At 41.3% G+C, this 22,860-nt stretch overlaps 1 protein-coding gene across 2 annotated transcripts in view; it reads right to left on the bottom strand.

Annotated features, from left to right (window-relative positions):
- SNX2 (sorting nexin 2) overlaps positions 1-18,885 on the bottom strand; it is a 34,309-nt gene extending 15,424 nt beyond the window's left edge. For both annotated transcript variants that reach the window (XM_040541236.1, XM_040541235.1), the window contains exons 1-3: positions 18,725-18,885; positions 10,697-10,814; positions 197-360 (exon numbers count right to left, since the gene is read on the bottom strand). In XM_040541236.1, the coding sequence (XP_040397170.1) occupies positions 197-360; positions 10,697-10,814; positions 18,725-18,832 (390 nt within the window). In that variant the 5' untranslated portion in view covers positions 18,833-18,885. The remainder of the gene's footprint in view (positions 1-196; positions 361-10,696; positions 10,815-18,724) is intronic.
- Between the last annotated feature and the right edge of the window lie 3,975 nt (positions 18,886-22,860).

Raw genomic sequence — 22,860 nt, forward strand, 5'->3', positions numbered from 1 at the left:
ATCCAAATGCCTATCAAACTTTAAATGCCAAAAAATAGATTTTTTATTTTTAATACTTCCCCTTACCAATGGATGGTCCTGTGAGTTGAAATTTAGGAATTACCATTTAAAAAATAAAACCAAAACCCAACAGTAACAAAAGATAACCTTCAAAAACCAAATAAGACATTTCCATAATTTACAATTTACTGGATACCTCTTCTCTGGATCTATCGAAAATGGCAGGGGATGTTACACTTTTCGATTCCATTCTGGGAGCTACTAATGTAGTAGGTGTCACAGGAGTGATTGCAGGAGTAGGTTCTGGTGAAAGTATTGGGTCCCTCTCTGGACTGTCCAACGAAACTTCTTCTGTGGCTTCTGGATAAAGATTTTGAGTTAGCAAATAAGTTTTTGTGTAGTTGATACAATTGTCCATCACAAAAATAACAAACTAAAAAATTACAATATATAAGTTTAGTAAGATCACCTGTAAATAGCATCCATTTGTGCTAGATAATTTCCTTAAATACATAGCTAAAACGAGATGTGATATTTGAGTTTCTCACGTATAATGGGTTAAAGTAAGATTAATATCACAATTCTTTTTTCATATGCTGTCAGGTAAACAGTCTTTTAAAGCAGTCGTGGAAGTCATTCATTTCTGTAAGACATTTTGTGAAAACTAATGAACTTTTTTCTACCCTACAGACTGCTCTGTTTCAGCACCTAAGCCAGTTTCAGGCTTTGCACCCTGAACAACAGCTTATTTACTCATACAGGCTGATAATCAAACACACCAAGCAAAGCAGTATGTTTTAAATGAAGTTTAAAATAGAACCACAGTGCACCCCCTCCCCAAGACCATAACTTATAAAATACAAATATTTTCAGTAGATGAGGCATTCTGACTAGCAAAACTAATTTCATTTTCTACCACCTCTTTAGGGCCTACAACAGTTCATTAGAAACAATACTTCTTTAAGACTGTATACAGTTCATCTGTATTTAAAGAGGATCTAAATTTCTGCTCTACAAATCCTGCATGTGTTCCTTGATTAACTGGTTTTGACTGTGGGCAAACTATACACTTCTTGGGGGTAGAGAAGTTCCCGTTCTGGTTTACTTAACTAATACTGTGGTTCTTGTAAATGTGCATTTTAAAGAAGTTTAGATCCCTAAAGGATAATAATGACCACAGAACCATCACTTGATATGGAAATTGACTCCACAACTTATCTCAAGATGCATTTACAAACTTCCCTGCAGGAAGTTCCAACCACTTGACCAAGCGTAGCTTCGGGCACTAAAGCAGATCCACTCCAGGTTGTGCAGTTACCAAAAAGGTTTACTATACAAATTTGAAGAGAGCTGTTCTTGCAGTTTCTGTATACGTAACAGCTCAATTGTCAAGAGAAAATAAGCTACCTTCCTTGCAACCTTGTTAAAGCCTGGTGCTCTAAAAGTATTATTAGTATTACAAGTCCTTATGTAAGGGTTAAGGAAAAAGCAGTTTTAAAGATCTGATCTACCTTAAAATTTTTGAAATTGTTACACCATGTGTGAAAAAGTCTCATTTTGTATGCTAACTGGCTGCTAATGGCTTGGATGGATGTACTACTACTTGCTAGACAAAAAAATACCTGGATGATGGGCCCAAAGGGTTAAATGGAGTTAAATCCAGTTGGTGGCCAGTCACAAGTGATGTTCCCCAGAGGTCAGTATTGAGGCTAATTTTGTTTAATATTTTGTACTGGGTTTGCATGGCAAGGTTTTGGTAGCAGATGGCTGCAGGGATGGCCCTCTGTGAGCAGAGCCCAGCAGCTGCCCCATGTCAGAGCAGAGCCAGCTCCACCTGCTCCAAAAGGGACCTGCTGCTGGCCAGAGCTGAGCCAGTGAGCGACGCTGGGTGGGCCTCTGAGAGAGCTGGGTTGAGGAAGGGAAAGAAATGCTGGGCTACAGCAGCTGGGAGAGAGGGGTGAGAGTCAGCCCTGCAGCTCCCAAGGTCAGTGCAGCAGGAGGGCAGGAGGTGCTCCAGGCACGCAGCAGCAGTTCCCCTGTGGCCTGTGGAGAGGCCCCTGGTGGAGCAGGCTGTCCCCCTGCAGCCCATGGGTCCCACATGGAGCAGATCTCCACGCTGCAGCCCGTGGAGGAGCCCCCGGTGGAGCAGGCGGATGTGGCCTGGAGGAGGCTGTGGCCTGTGGAGGACCCCCACAGGAGCAGGCCCCGGGCCAGAGCTGCAGCCCATGGAGAGGAGCCCACGCAGGAGCTGGGTGTCTGGGGGGAGCTGCCGCCCAGCTGGGGGGGACCCGAGCCGGAGCAGTTTGCTCCTGGGGGATGGATGGACCCCGCGGTACGGAGCCGTGTGGGAGCAGTTCTTGAAGAGCTGCTGCCTGTGGGCAGCCCCCACAGGCTCAGTTTGGGAAGGACGGCATCCCGTGGGAGGGACCCCACGTGGAGCAGAGTGACTGTTAACGAGCGGCAGAGACGAAGTGCTGTAGACTGATCACAGCCCCCATGCCCCGTTCCCCTGCACTGCTCAGGGGGAGGAGTCAGAAGAGGGTGGTGGATGGGGTGATAGGAGGGGGACAGACACCACCACATTTTTATCAGTGATTTTGATGAGGGGATCTATTGCACCCTCAGTAAGTTTGCAGATGACACCAACCTGGGCAGGAGTGTCGATCACTTGGGGCAGGAAGGCTCTGCAAAGGGATCTGGACAGGCTGGATTGATAGGCTGAGCCCAATCAGATGGCATGCAACAAAGCTAAGCACTGGATCCTGCACTTGGATCATAACAACCCCATGCGGCAGTAAAGGCTTGGGAAAGAGTGGCTGGAAAGCTGCCCAGCAGAAAAGGACCTGGGGGTGCTGGTTGATGACAGTGAGCTGAACATGAGCCAGCAGTGAGCCCAGGTAGCCAAGAAGGCCAAGGGCATCCTGGCCTGCATCACAAATAGCGCGGTCAGCAGGACCAGGGAAATGACTGACCCCTTGTGCACAGCACTGGTGAGACCACATCTCAAATACTGTGGGCAGTTTGGGACCTTTCACTACAAAAAGGTTAAGGAGTTGCTAGAGCATGTACAGAAAATAGCAACAAAGCTGGTGAAGGGACTAGAAAATGGAACGTAAAAAGAGTGGCTGAGGGACTGGGGTTATATAATGTGCAGCAGAGGACATTGAGGGGAGACCTCATCACTCCCTACAACTACCTGAAAGGAAGTTGCAGTCAGGACAGTGTTGGTCTCTTTTCTCAGATAAGAAGTGACAGGATGCAAGGAAATGACCTCAGGATGCACCATGAGAGGTTTAGGACGAATATCATAAAGAATTTCTTCACAGAAAGAGTCGTTAGGCTTTGGAACAGGCTGCGCAGGGAAGTGGTGGAGTCACCATCCTGGAGGTATTTAAGAGACGTATGGACATGGTGCTTAGGGATGTGGTTTAGTGGTGTGTCAGCAGTGTCAGGTGGATGGTTGGACTGGACCATCCTAAGGGTCTTTACCAACCTAAATGATTCTGTGATTCTCTTCTCCAAGCTACAGTCCCAGCTCTCTCATGCTCTGCTCCTGTGCCAACCACTCCATGCCCTTTATCATGTTAGTGGCCCTCCCCTGGACTCTTCCCAGTAGCTCTGGGGAGCTCAGAGGTGTGCTCAGCACTCTGGGTGAGGACTCTGAGCAGAGGGGAAGGAGCACCTCTCTTGACCTGCTCTCTCTCTTGGCTGGCAACATTCTTGCTGATTTTCAGGTTACAGATTTACATAGTATTTTCAAACTAAACACAAGCACTTTTTAAATTATCCATTTTAATATGAGCAAAGATTATTTAATTTTTTTTTTGAAAAGCTCATTTTCCTTCCACTTTTTTATTCTTATTCCTAATTCTTTTTTGAAGAATCCTGCTATTCCTTCCTACCCTCAAATGCCACAGAAAGGATATACCATTAATACAATAAAGAAGTTTAGTTCAAAACCTCAGATGAGGTAGGAAGTCATGCTGACACAGTTGGAAAAAAGAATCTTTTAGACTGAGATGGTGGAAGAACCACATTTATATACTGAAAAGAGATAGTTCTCTTATTTGTCAGCTAGCAGCATACAACATACGTAAGAATTTATATAACTATTTCACCAAAGTATGTATGTACACATGCACACACAAATACATAGGGCCATTCTGCTTTAATTCACTTTTTCTACCACCAGCTGTATTCCAGCACAACTGTCTGGTAATTGAACCACTAACCACCAGTAAGCACCCTGCTGTACCTTCACATTTTAGACAGGATTATAACGTAAGTAATGAAGGAAATCACACCACACCAATCTCTCACAATCATCAGTTGAGAAAACATTTCTGTGAAAATGTGACTTCACAAAGGCAGTGTGAATTAAAGATGGCAAACCAGCACTGCTGTCAGATAAAAACAGTGGCACACTCCTTCCCCACCGCTCCTCTTTCTCAGACCTGTATCCACACGTCCCTTAGTATCATGAACTGATCCAGGTTGAGTTGATTACCACATGAAATCCAGCCAGGATCAGCCCCCTACCACTGTTCAGATGACATCTGAAGCTACTCTGCTGGATTATTTCTGTAAGAGGAAGCATCAGGAACAAACAGCTGGAAATGCAAGCTTTCCTATCAGCAAGACCACCAACCTGCAACTGCAGGGTTAGAACTGGCATAACAGGAGACTTTGTTCACACCTGCATTTCTGGATCTGTGTGACTCCAGGTTGGTTGAGAATTAACAGATTTTACAAAGTGTAGCCTATGAGCCCTCCTTTCCTATTTTCCTGTAAGAAAATATGGACAGGAAAAAAAAGTATGTCCATCTGATAGCAGCAAGTCAGTTATTTTAGGAAGAAGAGTTTATACTACCCTCTTTCCTGCCTCTCACCCCCAAGACTGCATGCATCCAGCATATTACATAAATCCAGAAGAGCGAAATGGAAAAGGCAGTGGAAGGGGGTGAGTGGAGAGAGCAGGAGCAGACAAGGACGTCATACTTCTTGTTCAGAAGCAAAGTATTGGAAGCTAGTTTCAGAAGTAGGTTATTGTCATTCAAGACAGATTCTGAAGGGGAAAAGAAGCATTAGCTCTATAGTAAGAATAACAGGCTATTACACTTCCTAGCTATTCTTTCCCCTCAGAAAAGCAGTCTTTGACTAGTGTATCTGCTAAAGGATTATTTCCCAAGAAACAGATTTGTTCAGATGACCTCTGGCATTTATGCTTCTTACATACATTCTTTCAATTTGAGAAATCAGATGATGTGGTCTTTGGTTGCGTGGTTTTTTTGTTTTGTTTGTTAAGCTCTGTCTTAATATTTGCATGCAAAATGAAATTTGGATGTCTTGCTTTACTGTATACTTCTCAAAAGCATAAACTCTTCTTGAATAGAGGCAACTGCTCTACCCCACTTCAAGGAAGAAACACTGAGATCCAACATATTTCATATCAGCCATGGCAGTTATCAGCACACATTAAGCACTGCAACCAATCTATTCCTGTAAGACTTATATACATGAATACCTGCTTTATAACCTATCAATGGTCTCTGACAGAAGATCACTGTCAAGATGCTTAGCTACAAAAGAACATGAAAATATACCTGCCTGCCACAAAAGACAACTACTTACATTTAACATTCTACAGGCAACTACACCAAGTTTCTATCAGCACTTCAGCAGGGAGCTCGATCTCAGCATTATACAGCTCCTGTTTCTTTACCTTTCACGACCAGTATTTGTCAAGCATCATCTGAGAAAGCACAAGCTTGCAATTCTTCACAAGCAGCTCACTTCAGCTGAGTAAGTTATTTTTACTGATCACACTTCTAAACATCATAGATCTCTAACATTCCGACATCGCGTGAGTGCTCAAATTAGCTTATTATCTTTGAAAATGTATTCAGATGATCACATAGATTTGGAAGTAAACTGAAGTAGAAACTGTTGTCCAGAACAGAGAATTACTTTTATTACAAGAAAAAAGCTTCACCAGGGTTTAACACAAATTGTAGATGGATATCCTAACACAACTGACTGTTCTGCTATGTTTAAGTCATAGCCCATGACTCTTACTGTTACAAGAAGAGGACTAAAAATAATCTTAATGAGAACAGAAACTACTAGCAAAACAACAACCAGTAGGCTCAAGTGCTTTTGTGTTTGGTTCTCACAGAAAAGATGTAGAGCTCAATAACCAGTTTCTAAAAGGCAGCCAGGCATCTGCACATATCTGCTCTGCTCAGACTATCACATGACAATGGCCTGACAGACACACTAGCTTAAAACTTGCTGTTCGGCTGAGCTTCAAGTATTATGCTGTCTGGTCCACGGAACTGGCATGTTCTTTTCTGTACAAACTTCCAGGAGAAAAAAAACAAAGGCAGCTAAGACAAATCTGTAACAGCCTGAAGGAAAACAACACCCCCTCCAAAACACAACAAAAAAATTTCCCACCAAAATGCATCAAATTTCCATGAGGAAATAGTTAGCTACTTGTACAAGAGGATACACTCCCAAACACCTTTTGGAACTGAAAAAAGCTAACATTAACAATCAGAGTGGAAAAAAACATTACTTTTCATTTTTCTGAAAACGGTGACAGAGCAAGGGTACAACTTAACAGCCTTGCTCGTCATCTGTGAACACCAAAGTAAGAAAGCATACACAACTATGCCCTGCAAAGGCAGTCCATGACATGTTTCTGCAGTTGGATATGGAACTGAAGGCGAATTGTTTTTCCAAAATGTTTAAGATTAATTCACTACTCTTATCGTATTCGTTATTTGTAGAACTTCGTGGATGGCCAGCTTTTAAAGACACAACTCAAAGACCTTCGAGATACTCCTGACACTGAATGATTTGAAGCACTGATCATTATGGTCCCCCTATATAAGAACACTACGGGCTAAGATAAAGTAATTCATTTTTGGCCAAATAATCACCACAATGACTTTCATTCTAACAGTAAAAGTGCTTAAATGTGTTTAGTAGGACTGTTTGTTTACAGAATCAAGAACCACAATACTAACAAAGCCTTCTCATCTCCAGCAGCAGACAGAAGCCTCAGTTTCTTCCACCTTTACAGGCCACTTTTAACAGTTCTGTCAAAGCACTTAAATGTCAGCAGCAATAAGGAATATCTAAAACACTTTATTTCAGGTACTTTCTAATGGCTGTCCCAGAAACACAGTAGCAAAGAGGCTTTAAGTACAGTCAAAAAAGCCTAAAAAAACCCAACAGATTATGAACTGCGTTAACACAATTCAGGAAATCATTGAGTTTCTCCCTCACCTTTTTTTAAGGTTGCATTATTAGATAGATAATGAAATAAATTTCAAGCCTACAGGAGCTAGAGAGGAATATCACCACATTTTTACCAGTATGACTGCAAAACGATAGTTGTTTATACCTACAAAGAGTCAGAATCCCTCCTTCCATGAGCCACCCATAGATTTCCTTCACCTGGATTTTATAGCATCTAATAGTGATAGGAAGCTGTAGAACTCCATTCTTGTCCCTACGGGCCAGCTAAAGATAGGTTTCTCTGCAATTTCAACATGTCGAAGAAAAAAAATTCAATCTCACTCATATTTTAACTAGGTCTTACTTTCATAGAAAGTAAGGCTTATGCAATCAAGCTGAAGGCCAAAAAGTAGATCTCTCACATAGCCTTCACACACTGCTTCTATCCATGGCATTGTTTCTATTCAAGGACTGGATTAACATCACTGTCTAGCAAAACAGTCCTAAGAAAGAAAAATACAGTTACACTTGTGAATGCATAGCACCAGAACCAAAAAGAGAGAAGTTATTCGCTAGGATACAAATGTATCATGCAAACTTCCTGCTTAGAACAATCTTTACTGTGAAAGATGTCATATTCAATCTTAATCTCCACAAATTGCTGTTTTTCCTGCTTACAAGTCCATCCTAGCCTCAGTCTGTATATTAACTGACCTTTTACAGACCACTTTTTGTTGTGTTAGACATGCAGTATGTTAGATGCTTTCAGTTCAATGCCATATGCATTTCAAAGAATGCCTCCCACAGCAAACTCAAACTCATTAAATCAGTTCCGTTTGTTTTCTCACAGAATTCACTTCAGTTGAAACAATCTGGCTGCTAACATTTGTTCCTTCTGTTTGGTTCCCATCAATATTTACTCCAGCCACCTTCTTCCTCTACATTATCCAGCCAGAAGAGAATTTGGCTTTCCTAAAATATCCATTCCAGACTGCTCTATGGTTACAAAAAGCTGACTTTAAATACTGTATATATTACTAGTACTAGAAAGCTTCATTTTTAAAGCACTGCCAGTCTTTCTAAGTCATAAAATGAGGTAATATAAACACAAAAGAAATAGGAAAACGCCTCTCATTTTTACTATTTCTCTTAAAACAGTTTCAGAGAGTTAATAAACTAGTTAATATATTCTGACGGTGTCATACGCAAATGTAAATTCAAATATATGCAAATATAAGTTTGGTAAGTTCAGAACAAACATAATAGACACGAATATAAATCTATCTATAAAAAAATAGCCCAGAACTAAATGCTATAGAGTTAATTTAGAAATACTTAATTAGTTAATTTAGAAACTAAAACCCAGAAATAGCTTGGCTAGCAGGACAAGGGAGGTGATTGTCCCCCTGTACTCTGCTCTGGTGAGGCCACACCTTGAGTACTGTGTTCACCTTTGGGCTCCTCAGTACAAGAAGGACATAGAGGTGTTCAAGCGAGTCCAGAGAAGGGCTACGAAGCTGGTGAAGGGCCTGGGACACAAGTCCTGTGAGGAGTGGCTGAGGGAACTGGGGTTGTTTAGTCTGGAGAAGAGGAAGCTCAGGGGAGACCTTATTGCACTCTACAGCTACCTGAAAGGAAGTTGTGGGGAGCTGGGGGTCGGCCTCTTCTTACAGGGAACTAGTGATAGGACTAGAGGGAATGGCCTCAAGTTGTGCCAGGGGAGGTTCAGGTTGGGAATGAAGAGACATTTCTTCTCAAAAAGAGTGACCAGGCATTGAAACAGGTTGCCCAGGGAACTGGTTGAGTCACCATCCCTGCAGGTATTCAAAAGACACATAGATGTGGTGCTGAGGGACATGGTGTAGTGGTAGACTTGGCAGTGCTACGTTAATGGTTGGACTGGATCTTAGAAGTCTTTTCCAACCTAGATGATTCTATTTTTGAATGACTAGATCAGGGAATCAATGAAGATGAATTTAGGATTGCATTCAAAGCAGAGAGCCAACAGACTTACTCAAGAAGTAGTTGTAGGAACATTGTTGCTATTGAGAAGAAACATTTGAAACCATGTCTTGATGTACATAAACCTATTATACCTCCTTTCCTGAACAGTATATACACCTGTACTTGTGACAGAAACCATATCCAATGTTAAGATAGTAGACAACCAGCATTAAAGTAGTGACTGATTAATAAGGGATTGCAAGTATTGACTACTGTCTGGTTACTTATCAAAACTTTCATATATCTTTCTTCAAACATGCAGTACTGTCATGAATCAAATGCTAGTGAATGGATAGGACTTTTCCTGTACACTGGTTTATTACCTTTTCATTATAATAAAAAGAGTCTTGTGAAAAAGGAAATACCCTCTGGCTTGTAATACTATCTGAATTACCTTTCTTCATAACTGGAAAATGACATGAATACCTTATGTATAGGTATGAAGCAGAAAACAAAGATGTAACTTAAATTGTGGTGTTTTTTTCTTTTGTTTTTGTTAATTACATAATACTACTTTACTGCTATCACCAGAACATGTTACTAACCAGCTAACCCTGCCACACTACGCGGCCAGGGTACACACCACTGAGAAACTGGTACTTACACAGACTTAACCAATGCTATAGAGTTGCACAAGAAAAAACCTGTATATCATTGTCAAATTAAGAAAATACGCTAAATTTTTCTATTATTAATAAGTTTCTCAAGGTGCCGCTAATTCAGTATGTGAAAGTAATTCTTAATTTACCTTACAAAAATATATATTGTCAAGAGTGTAACAGAAGTGTTTACTCCTGAGACAACACATGCAAGTTTAGTTGAAAAAAATCCCAATTAATCAAAGCTTATCTAACCTGAAGTCATATATCACTTGGTTTTTACTAATAAGAAAGATAAAATCTTCTACTTTGAGTTCAAAATGAAAGGCTACACTCCAAACCAGTTTTACAACAATATACAATCAGTAGCAAGACGTATTAACAATCACAGAACAACTTTGGGCAAAGACGAATCTCATCTGTTTTTCCTTTTTAGCATATTATTTCTCCTGCTAATTTTCAAGTTCAGAAATTGAACAGTATATTTCAGAAGACCATAGGACCTTAAATAAATACATGATTGTTGAACCTAGCAAAGAACGTTGAAGGCAGCAAGGGACACTTCTAATACCTAAATGCATTAATTTATGACTTAATGGAAATTTCCAGGAAGTGTACCTTCAACAGACTAAGAAACAGTTAAGACTGGCTACAATGCTCAATTGCATAAAATTAAAATTTAACTTTCCATTGCAATGGTACTGCTTCACATTTCCTTACAGCCAAGCCAAGAAAATGACCTTCTACAGCACGCAGAGGTTTTAAACCTCCTCCCCAGAAAAGCATACTCCTTTAAGTCCAAGAGCAAACAAGTTTATACAGACACACCAGAAGAAACAAGTAATTACCAGCAAAGAGGTCTTCTCTGTCATCATCTAGCATGATTTCTGTCGGCTTTGGACCATTGGAGTTTGTGCTGAGATCTTCTGCAGGAAGACTTGCTGGTTCTGGAGATGAAGGACTTGACTGTTAAAAAAAAGAACTAATTAGCACAGAGCCAGTTGCCACGTGTCAGCATAAGAATTATTGCAACAAGCATTCTTTCATTGCAAAGAACCAGGGAAAGATGTACAGAAAGGAAACCCTGTCAGCTATTTCCATTTCCTACTCTCTAGTGTGATAACAATGAACAAAGGATATGAGCTAGTCAACAACTCTCTTCATTTCTTTGTTGGAGAAAAGAAAAGTTACTCATTTCCTCAAGTTTAATTAGTGTGTAACAAAAGCTGCTACAGAAGTATCTCAAATCACTTTATTAGTATTGCTGAATGTAATTTGATTAAGCTCCTTTTCAAAAGGCTTATATTTAGATTTGGATTGGTACATAGAAAAAAATAAACAAATCTTCAAGTTCTCTATCCCATTTTTTCAGAGATTAAAGAGTAGATTAATGCCACTAAAACAACTCAGCTCTGCTTGCAGCCAGAAGTAGTTTTGATATCTTTTCAACAGTTCGAATTCAGGGATTATTCCTACGTAGGGTCGCACTATACTGACATGGAAGCTAGGCTTGCCACTGATGCAGTTTTTTTAATTCACTGAAGACTAGAATTTGCCCTGTGAAAAGAGAAATACTTGGAAGACACTCAGGAAAATAGATGAATCAATATTGAAGTTGAGGTTCTAAGTATACGGCTTACTCAGAAAACAAATACACATGTAACTGAAGACCAGTGCTTCAGTTATCAAATCCTGTTGAGTATGCATCAACCAGGGTTATTGCAATAATACTAGAAAATTTGCAAGAGTCACTTCCCACAGTTTCATCCAAGATAGCTAGCTAAGGGCTTTTCAACAACAGCATATCTATTCATGAATGCATGCCCTTTTCAAGGGCATCTGTAAATTACGTCATTATGTGTTTCCTAATTTTTGCTGGGAGTTGTCATAATTTAGGTTCAGAACCAAAATTCAGAACAGATATGAAATGTTTCAGGCTACACTTCAACAAACATCATGGGCTACAAAACACTAAAAAAAGCCTGAAAAATACCGAAAAACCATGAAAGTAATCTGTCCAGATTATATACTGCACATTCATAAGCGTAGCACAGGCATTGGTCCTCAGGGAGAGGCCTTCCTGACCACCGGCTCTCACAGAACAGTGTATGTTCCAATACAACATACATACACAACTGCAGCTTTACTCCAAGCAGCACAGAGCAACATCCTGGCCCCCACATCAACCCAAATCACAGTCACCTGAAATTCTGGTCAGAGGAAGTAAGCAAGGAGCAGTATCCTGCCTGACAAATTCAGAGACAGTACATAAATGGTTTTTACAGGACAGACCAAATCAAGACTCTCTCGACCTCAAGATTTTTTTCTTCTCAAGATGCAAGGTGAAAGAAAATACAAGGATGCCAGAAAGTCTGTGTTCCTTTAAACATAAACCCTATGTTCCATTCAAATGACAGAAAGATTATATTCCCTTCCCTCTCCCACCAGCTGCCTCTCTCTGGGAATCCCACATATAGTGTTGGGAAAACAATAAAAAAATGAAAGTTATGAGCAACAAAAGTCATGAGCCTCTCAAACTGCTTGCTGTGCTTTACCCTAGAGCTTACAAAGAAAGTCAAAGCAGAAATGCTGGGGAACTATATGAAGGCAGTAGAGTTTATAAGCTTAGAAGCAAATGGCCCACTAGCCACACGTACACTTCTCATCTCAGACTACACCACTGCCCAAATGATCCGACAACAAACACAGTGCTGTGAGGTAACAAAGTTGTATTTGTTTATTCTCTGAGGAATGATCCTAAGTTGTATCACAGGACATGTAACTAATTTAGAGGAAATGAACTAGCAAGTTTAAGAAAAATCACCACTGACATGCTTCATTATTCTACAAACGACAGCACAGATAGCATGCATCACATGGAAAGGTCAACACTTAAGCGAATTGAGAACTTGCAAGTAGCACATTCCAGAAGAAACAGCCTCTCTCTCTGTGTAGGGCTGCACAGAGCTGCAAGTTCAAGGTTGTGTACCTCAGTTAGAACAACAAAAGCTTTATTTCCCTGTGAGGCTCCAGCAATTTATAGTTTTATCAGCGTAAGTGATTCTGCACAGAAACATCACAGATTACTCATTCCAAGTAAGTTTCTCCACTGCTCAACTCTGAGTAAAACCCCACTCATATATTTATGGTTTAGCACGTAGTGGGTACCCCACACTAATAGGGATGCAGAATGACATGTAGTTCATGCTTGTCAGTTCACCTCCAGGAGAAACAGCTGTAACATGGCCAAGCACAGGGAATAAAAGCCTTCCTGACACTTGCTGTATGCAACAGATGGCTTCCAGCTTTATCCCTTAATTGTGCACTTGATTAATGAATGGTGAAAAAACATGAAAAACACTCACATCTTCAAGATATTCTCCCAGCCTATCTCCTCAGTTTTATCTGAAGCAGCTGTTTTGCTCACTGATTACTTTTGACTACACCTGGCTTCTAATTACAAAAAAAAAACCCTATCAGGCAGAAAAATCACCTTGAACTCTCAAACCTGATTCACACACTGCATAATATGAAAAAGAACATACTTACATGCCTAAATCAACAATTTCACCAGAGGACTTAACCTAAGCCAATAGCAAACCATTCCCACCTTGAAAACAGGAAAGAGTCTTTGTAGGAGTAGACATAAACACGTGGAAAGATGCCACCGAGCCCTGGTAGGATTATGGATCTGTTTTCATTACTGAGCTGGGAAAGATGCTGTCCGTGGCACTATTCAAGAGAGATGCACTACGTACTAGGCTTCACAGGCATAGTTCACGTATCAATTACAGCATGCTTCCTCCGTATTTTAGTTACCCCATTTCCGTGAAGCACAAGTGGAGAATACTCGCAAAAGGAGAGGCCTTGAACAAACTGCAGAGGCACCTCAGAAAGTGCAGGAAACAAAGCTTATTCATGCAGCTGTTATAAATTGTAAAAAAGGCATGAGGTCTAGAAGCAGCTGTCACAGGAAGATTTCCAGTGAAACACAGGTTCTTCCTATGCATTATTTGTTATATAAATATGAAATAAAATTCCTATTTGTTGTGTACTTCAAGTCCTGCTTTTTAAGAATAAAAAGTATTAACGTTTAGCTTTGTGGATGACTTATTTTAAAAGGAAAATTTCTTTCATTTAAAATAGCCTTTCGCTGAATACGGAATTTCCCAACCTATAAATCTTTAAATGGCTCTCTGGAATTTTTAAACAGCTGTCACTCTCAGATGAGATAAGTTAAGGATAGAGTTAAATATCTTGACAAACATTTGGGACTATCTTTATATGAAGACAAAAACTAAAAATGAAAAGAGCTTAAATCACACTGTGTGTGTATATATATATATATATATATATATATACACACACACACACACACACACACACAAGCATCTTAAAGATGATTAAGGGTCTGAACAGCTACAGTAGTTACAGTAGTTCCGGACACAGCACCAACCTGTTTTTAAGAGTTTCATAACAGTTTAGTTTGCTGTCTTCAGAAGTCGTCTTCAAAACAGACAGCTGTTCTCAGTGAACTTTATGAAGGCACAGAAAGCCACTGCCCTGAGTGTGTCAGAAATTACAGTCAATAATTCCTAATCATCTGATTATTTTGCACAATAAATGGGTAAGAGAATGCTATTCAACCTCTCAAAAAAATAAAAAATGTACCCATGCACCCACACAAGTATTAGTAATATGAAGCTATTCTAGTTACACTCTCCTACAGGTGCAAGCTAAAAGCCCCAATTTTGTTCTTTTACGCCTATGAAGTACAGCTGAAACGTATATAAAAATGGCAGTCAGAAAAGCTATTAAATACATAACACAGAGAAAATCTGAGTATCAGAAAAGAAACAGAAGATGGAGACTAGCACAAACTCATTGCCCAGACAACACATACAGACAGCATAGCTGTTTAGAAATGTTGCACTTTCTTGATGCCAGTGATTCACAAACCTGTTCATTTTCTGAAACATACATGCCTATAAAGCTTCTGCGCCGAAACTCAAGGGAAGCACCCAACAACCAAGATGCCCAATGGCCAGGACATTCAGGATCCTCCTCTACTTGTTGTCTAGAAACAAAATTCTGATGAGAGGACTGTGGGCCCATTCCAACCTAAACTGGCAACCACAATCTCAATTTTCTTCCCTTCAATTGTGCATTATATTACGATAGCAATAAATGAGTATTTTTATAGCCTTGACTTACGAAGGCACAAAAACAAGTTCTCACGTTTTCTGTTGGCTGATGTTACAGCCCTAGATATTTGGGCATCATCCCTTAACAACAGGGTCTCCCCCAAACCTGTTCAGCTACCTGTCTGAGCCCTGCCAAGCCTCCTTTGATGGGATCTCAGTAGGCTGACACAGTCAGACCACCATACTACTCCAATTGCTGCAGGCCACCTGGCTGGTTTTCACTGAAACTGTTACAGAAGCTCACAAAGTGCTGCATGGGCAGAGAAAATAAAGACTCAAGTACGAGCATAATGCCCTAAAATTAGAGCACACAATTACCCTACAACCAACTACTGCGTGCTTCCATTACAGCCTGGATTTAACACCAAGGAACAAGACATGTATTTCCAGTAGAATTACACCAATTAATTTTGAGTACAGACTTAATCTTCTGTAAAGTTATAGTATAGTGTTCAAGGACTTCATATTTTATTCTCAGATATTCTACTGAGATCATTACTGCTTCCACTGCAATTGCCAGTGTTAAATTCAATATAGATCTAGAAAGACATCTGGATTCCTGTGTCTACTTAATATTTTGCCTTCTGTACAGAAAGCCAAGCATATATTGCAGGTCTTTGACATAAACTGTTAAACTGGCAATGAGATTGCATACACACCCTACCCTAAATAAGAGTCTTTGATAGATTACAACATCTGCTTACTCATTGTTTTCAAGTGCCTCCATGTGTTCTTCCATTACAAAAAAAAAAAAACAGGAATATTAATACCAGTTGTAATGAGTAGTTAGCAGCTTAGCTGTATGTTCACACAACACCTGCTTTACAGAAGATGGAGATGGGTGATACAGAAATGAGTGAGAAGTGTTTAGGAGAAAATGGAGTTAGAAGTGGCACAACAGTGGCAACAGAAACAAGGAAGTAGATGGCAAAGAAAATTTTCAAGCAGTAGTGGAACAGAACAGACCGGGGCAAGGAGGAGAAGAAGGACAAGGTAATGATGAAAAAACACTGAATGTACTATTTTTCAGAAAATCTAAGGTATGCTTTTTCACGTATGTTGCCAAAGGTGACTTTCACATGGTCATTTGCTGTCTCCCCTAATAGCAGCAGAGGACACAGTCAGCAAGTTAGCAATTTGTTTATAAAAACTTGTAACAGGAGGTGATTTTTCTCGTAACGCAGAGTTAACTTCCAGGACTTCTTACACATATCATAGATACCTTTTTTTAAAAACAAACCAAACATCCAAAAATTTAGCAACTAGATAAGCCCATGAAGACTGTTAATATTATAAAGCTACACAGGGCTCACGAAGCCCTTGAACAAAAACCTAGTAGCTGGGAGAGCACTGCAGGTGAGTGCCAGCACATACACATAATTGTCAGCAATAGTCTTTGCACAGCATCTACCACTGACTACTGTTAGAAATACAGTCTTGGCTTAGACAGACCATTTGTCTGATTCAGTCTGGCTGTTTCCACTGATGAAAGCAACTGTGGCAGCTAACGGGAGACCACTCTGTGATCACGAATTCAATGGGAGGTAGTCCATGAGACATTACAATACAGTTGGCACAATAAAAACCCAAGAATCATTCTACTACTCAAAGGCGCTGCAGATATCTGACAAGGAAACAAGCTCCCTAACAGCTCAGACAAGCTGCTGCTCAGACAGCTGTCCAGAGTTTTCAAGCTCTATTTTCACAAAAAGGGAAGTGCCCTCATTTAACTCCAACACAGCAACTTTTCAAGTCCTAGAACACCTGCTTGCTATGCCCCAGAAATTCCAGATGTTACAGCTCAGAGTGTGACATTTTAATGTTTTTCATTGTAGAATTAAGAGGGTTCAATGCAAAACACTAACTTTCAGTATGTGCACTTGGAAAGTTAAAGCTCCAGCTCCTTTCTCTTCACATCCAGAGAAACGAACTTGAAATAAACAAGTCTCCATTTAATTATACAAGTAAGCCTTCCTTATAAACTGCATTTAAATATTTCATATATACTCTTCATAATACACGTGAAATTTGTATCTTGTCAGAACAAACTTTAATGAATAAGCGTGTCTTCTAATAAAAGATTTTAACACTGAAGCTATTTGGAAGACTTATTACAGCTTTTCCACTGCATATCCAAATCACAGGTAAGAAAGAAACAAGATGCTTTTTGTGAGCTGCAAAGAGAATGAAAGCTAGAAAAAAATGCTCAGGATGGCTAAGAACAGGAATTAGTCATACAAAAATCATATGCAGAGCTCCAAGACAAACCAGCTAGGAACCCTTTCAAAATACCATCCCCTTCATTTACACCAGCTTTGGACCTCACCATCCCCTGCTTCACTTTCCCCTCAGGTAATCCACAAGCCAGTATGCAATCAACTGCAAAGAGCTGTTGTTACTTTAAAGAACTTCCACAGCCATTTAGAAACATGAATATTTATAGGATTAAAACAACTCTCAAGACAGAAGGTTAATTAAGCCCACACCTGGGATAACTGCCCTTCTTTGGACAAAGGTGCCCTATACACTGAAATTATATGATCTAGCTTCATGGCACTGAGCAGTTCAAACTCAGTTTTCGTGATTCCTATTTTCCTTTCAAATTTGCTAGAAAGTCACAAAAGCGAGGCTCTTCCCTAAATGCTGTAGCTGATTAGATGACAAAAAAAGCTTTACTGACAAAGCTTTTCAAAGCTTCTCTTTAAGCAAAGAGGCTTCCCCTTTCCACTTAGCTACTTTCTTCCAAATAAACTGCATAGAAAAATGAAGCGGCACAACGGAACTGTCAACCAAGCCACTCAATGCAAAGTGTGTTTCTCTGCCAGCTTTTCAAGTTAGAGGAGTTTTCAGTAACTATGTTTAATCATTAAGAGGACTTTTAACTGGGATTTAGGCATTAATTCTATCATGGTCTAGAATTCAAGCCACAGGAGATAAAAGACGGTATTTGTGTTTTACTGCAGTCTTGGTGTACAGATCAAGACCCCAACAATACACAGATGTACAGAAGTCTACCAATATGATTCTTGTCAACTGCAGGTTCACACCATTTGCTATCCTTCACAGCATGCTTTCACGGATCTTTTTTTTCCTACCATTGCACAGATTACGCATCTACAAAAAGAAAAAGAGGTAAGTGACTTGAGAGAGAAGACAAGCGGTTTTTTAAATACATTTAAGAGCCTCTTTGTGTGCTGTCCTTTTTCGCTAGGGACAGGCGACAGCCAGAACACAAAGAAAAAAGGAATGATCCTATTACTGCAAAGGTCAGGGGCAGGAAACTTCAGGAAAAGAGGAACAGGAACAATTTTCTCTTTAAATGGATAACTGCGCACAGGAAGAGCCAAGTCCCTCCAGAAGATATCAGCAGAACAGGCAGGAGGAGCACGACCGGGGCTTGGCAGGCGAAGCCCCCGCTCCGATGAGGCGTTTTCCACCGCGGGGAAGGAAGCGCTCACACCGCCAGCTGCGGGACCGCGGCCCGTCGCTTTTCTGGTGTTTTTGTGGTATTTTGGAGGGGGTGGGCCGGGTGGGGGTGACATGAGGGAGGCCTGGAGGCGGCGGCGGCTGAGCCCCCCGCCCCCCGCCGCTGCAGGGCCGCGTCTCCCGGCCCAATATTCGCCTCACCGCGGCCCGGGCAGGCCTCGCGTCCCGCGGGCGCCGTTCTCTCACCTCCATGGTGGACACGGTGCTGGCGAAGAGCTCCTCGCCGTCCTCCAGCTCCTCCAGCTCGGCGTGACGCGCCTCCCCCAGCGGCGGGGGCTCCCGCTCCGCCGCCATCTTACGCCCCGCACCGCCCCGCACCGCCCCGGCCCGGGGGCACGTGACCGCGAGGCGGGAGCGCGCAGCGAGACAGCCCTCCGCCGGCTGCCGCCGCGCAGCGGGCACGCGCAGCGCGGGGTCGGGAGGTGCGTCGCAGGCAGCGTGGTGCTCGCGTCGTGCCTGCGGGCCTGAGTAGCTGCGGTGGCTGCTAGGAGATGTAGGAGCTTGCTCGTCGTTTACCAGATGTGATAGCATTTTTAGGTTTCACAGGAATGGGGTGTTTTTCAGTGTATCCACGTTTCCCTTTTCTCCACAAACCAAGAACCGTAGTAACACTTCAGTTCTTCAAAGCAAATACGAGACTAAACACACTCTGTGCACACTTTTACTGTGTTCCTAAATTCATAGAATCACAGAATCGTTAAGGTTGGAAAAGACTTCCAAGTTCATCAGGTCCAACCATCCCCCCACCACCAATGGCACCCACTAAACCATGTCCCTAAGCACCACGTCCAACCTCTCCTTGAACACCCCAGGGGACAGTGACTCCACCACCTCCCTGGGCAACCCATCCCAATGCCTGAGTGCTCTTTCTGAGAAGAAATGTCTCCTCATTTCCAACCTAAACCTACCCTGGCACAACATGAGGCCATTCCCTCTAGTCCTATCAGGAGTTAACTGTGAGAAGAGGCCGACCCCCAGCTCCCCACAACTTCCTTTCAGGTAGTTGCAGAGAGCAATAAAGTCTCCCCTGAGCCTTCTCTTCCCCAGACTAAACAATCCCAGTTCCCTCAGCCACTCCTCACAGGACTTGTGTCCCAGGCCCTTCACCAGCTTCGTAGCCCTTCTCTGGACACGCTCCAGGGCCTCGATGTCCTTCTTGGGCACAAAACAGCCCATTGCTCTTCACTGTATCTAAATAACATTCAGACATCTTTTTAAGACCTAAAAATTCAAAGAGAAAAACTGGAAAACCTATTCAAAGTGTGCAAGTATTTTCTGTCCAGAAATCTAGCTCTTTGGCATCTACATTTTTTTTGTGAGTGGCACCATCGTTGGATAGCACAGCCTCACTGCCTTTCCAATGTCTTGTGGTATTCCTGTTCTGCTATTCTCTTTCTGGAAAATTCTCAAATAACTGTCACACACATGTTTTAAGGAGAAGTTGTGATTCAGTCACCTCACTAGTAATTCCATACCTCTGACATTATACCATTAAGATTTCTCACCGTAATTTTGTTTTCAGTGATTTGAAAGATCATATAATATGTACTATGTTTTTTAAATTTCTGGCAAATATACTAATCTAGCGTTGTGCTTAGGTGTTTAATGGTTTTCCAACAGACTGACTAGTTTTCTGACTTCATCAAGATTCACACTCATGCCTTTAATGCTCATGTGGCTAGACTATAAATCAGCTCTCCTAAATACCTTGAAGTAGCCACCTATCATACCAATTGAGTATGCTACAGAAACAGAATAAAATAAAGAGCAGACAAGATGTCAGTTTTGGTGTTATTTTTCACTCATTAACATGCTGGTATGTGAGGAGTTTAAATTCTCTCGTTTCAAAGTAACATTATCTTTTATTGTTTACTTACTCTTCCAGTGCTTCTGAGATTTGAGAGCACAGAAATCCATTACGGATGTTTTTATGAGAGAAGGACCAAAGGAGTAATATAAAGGTACTGTAATACAAAGGAGTCATACAAAGGTTACTGGATTTTAAAGTAACTGAAATTTCAGTTTGGAAAACTGCGGATTAGTAAGTCTGGGTGAAAAAATAATCCAAAACAGAGAAAAACACCTGAGGAAATAAAATGGGAAACCTCTAATGCTTTGAGAAAACTCATGATGATTTCAAAAAGCCAGTCTTATATGAAATAGCAATCTGCCACTGCAAAGAAAAGCTAAATTTAAAGGCAAGCCTCATCCCCATCAACACAGGTGCTCATACGTGTACCATTAATAGCTCAACTCTACCGCATGCTGCAAAGTCAGAATCCAAAGGAGAGGAGAGGAAGCTACCCATGTATGCTAAGGGGAGCTGCAGTCACTCATTCCTTTGCAGACAGTAAATCCATCCCTACACCACTACCTGAGACGGGTGTTAAGGTAGTGAAGTCAAGAAACTCATCAGTGGAAATGATGAGACAAAGTTTACCTGTGGAACTTGATTTAGCCCTTTACGTGGTTGCACTGTGACCACTTTAATTGCATGGCTACAAGCAAACATTTCCGTAGGAGCCTTCTTCCCAGGGACCATTGACTGCACAGCTACTGACGTTGTTTTTCTTCTTGATACGACGGTTAGCTACATACTTCATTTATTATATGCAGTTCCTACCCTGCTCTGCAGACAAAACAATTCATCTCCTCGCAGGCTTTTCTCTGAGGTTCCTTGCTACGCAATCTGAGTTTCACAGGCACTGATGAATGTTTTCTTCAGAGTATTCCTGTGGGAGTATGTTGCCCATTTTACAGGCAGTGTGCAGAGGATGAAAAATACAAAAACAAAAGTGCTTGCTAATCCAGATCCACAACTTGAGGTAGCTAAATTTTATGTTTTTCTCGAATACCTAACATTTCAATTGTTTCTTTACCTAGGCAGCCAGCCTTGATATCGCAGTACTAGCTGTATCCACACCCCTGCGGATGGACTTTTATTCCTCTACTCCTCTCTTCTATTCCTTCCTTTCCTGTTTCCAGCCCTTGTCAGCTCCCATATTTTCTGGATTAATTTTGAGGGAAGCTGAGAACCCTCCAAAACTAGTGATTTGTGCTTTTGGCCTACCGGCCAGTGGTTCTTCCAAGCCCCTAACACCTGCAGCATGGACACCTCACTGCACCTCTCATGACTCTGCCTACAGCACCTGCAGGCTCTGCAAGCCTTTGCAGCCCAGCCACTGAAGGGAGATAAAGAAATCAGAAATGCCTTTTGCATAAACACTATTGGGAGTGGCTGTACAATAAAAGAAGTTAATTTTTATCGTGCAGAAATATGTTTCACTGAAGATTATAATCTTGTTGATCTTATATAGCTTTTAAAATGAACAATACAGCAGTGCCAGAGCTTTATTTTCCTTTCCCTCATTCAGGCTGCAGTGGTGCTGAAGGACTGAAACAGTTCTAAGTTATTTGGGTATGGGTAAAATAATAATATTATTATTTTGCCTGGATATACTTCTATTCATCTGTCCCAAAACAACTAAATTACGTAATAAAAATGAAGTTGACACATTTCTAAGCAATTTGAATCAAGGTTTTACAGTCAAATGTGACAGATTTCATGTACCTTCTTACGTGTGAGACACATCATCGACTTTGCCTCAGCACTGTTCCAACAGAGCAGCCACTGCAGTCCCATGTCTTTTTAATGACTGAAGTATCAATTAAACTGAAAGAGATTGAAGACTAAGAAAAAGTAGTTTTGGAGGAAACAGTGACAGTTACACAAGCCCGAAGGCAGCGCCTGTAGTTTCAGTCTCTAGGGAGCCCCAGGAAGTCATCTGGTCCTTTTAGCTGGTAAAATGTTTGTCAAACCTTTTCTTAAACATCTCCAATGGTGAAGACCCAAAAGCCTCATCAGGCAAGCCAGATTAGTGCTTTGCTATCTAGCACCAGAAAAATATTTCAGACATCTCATGCCTCACCTAAAAGTCCATGGCTCTCCTGCTAGTGATGCACCCTGGTGTGAGGTATGGCCTGGTAGTCATGTGGCACTGCTGGGCTGCCTTCCGTTGTGATCTTACTTAGAGACACTCGGCCTCATTTTGTATCCTTGAAGTGGTTTGCTCAGACTTCAGAGTAAAATCTCACACTCCCTGCTAAATTTTGCCTTTCTTTTTACTGGCATTAACTCCAGCCTGTTCTGACCATTTTGGATTATTTTACTGTGCTTCAGCTGTTTGTTATCACTTGCAAATATAATATGCATTGTCCCCATTCCAGCATTGAAGAGATATTAAATCATAGCGGGCCTGTGATATACCACTGTCATTTTTCATTCAATGCATCCTTCTGTAGCAAATGTAATCACGGAAAAG

This window comes from Cygnus olor, chromosome Z (assembly GCF_009769625.2).
Source record: "Cygnus olor isolate bCygOlo1 chromosome Z, bCygOlo1.pri.v2, whole genome shotgun sequence".
In the NCBI taxonomy this organism is placed as follows: domain Eukaryota; kingdom Metazoa; phylum Chordata; class Aves; order Anseriformes; family Anatidae; genus Cygnus; species Cygnus olor.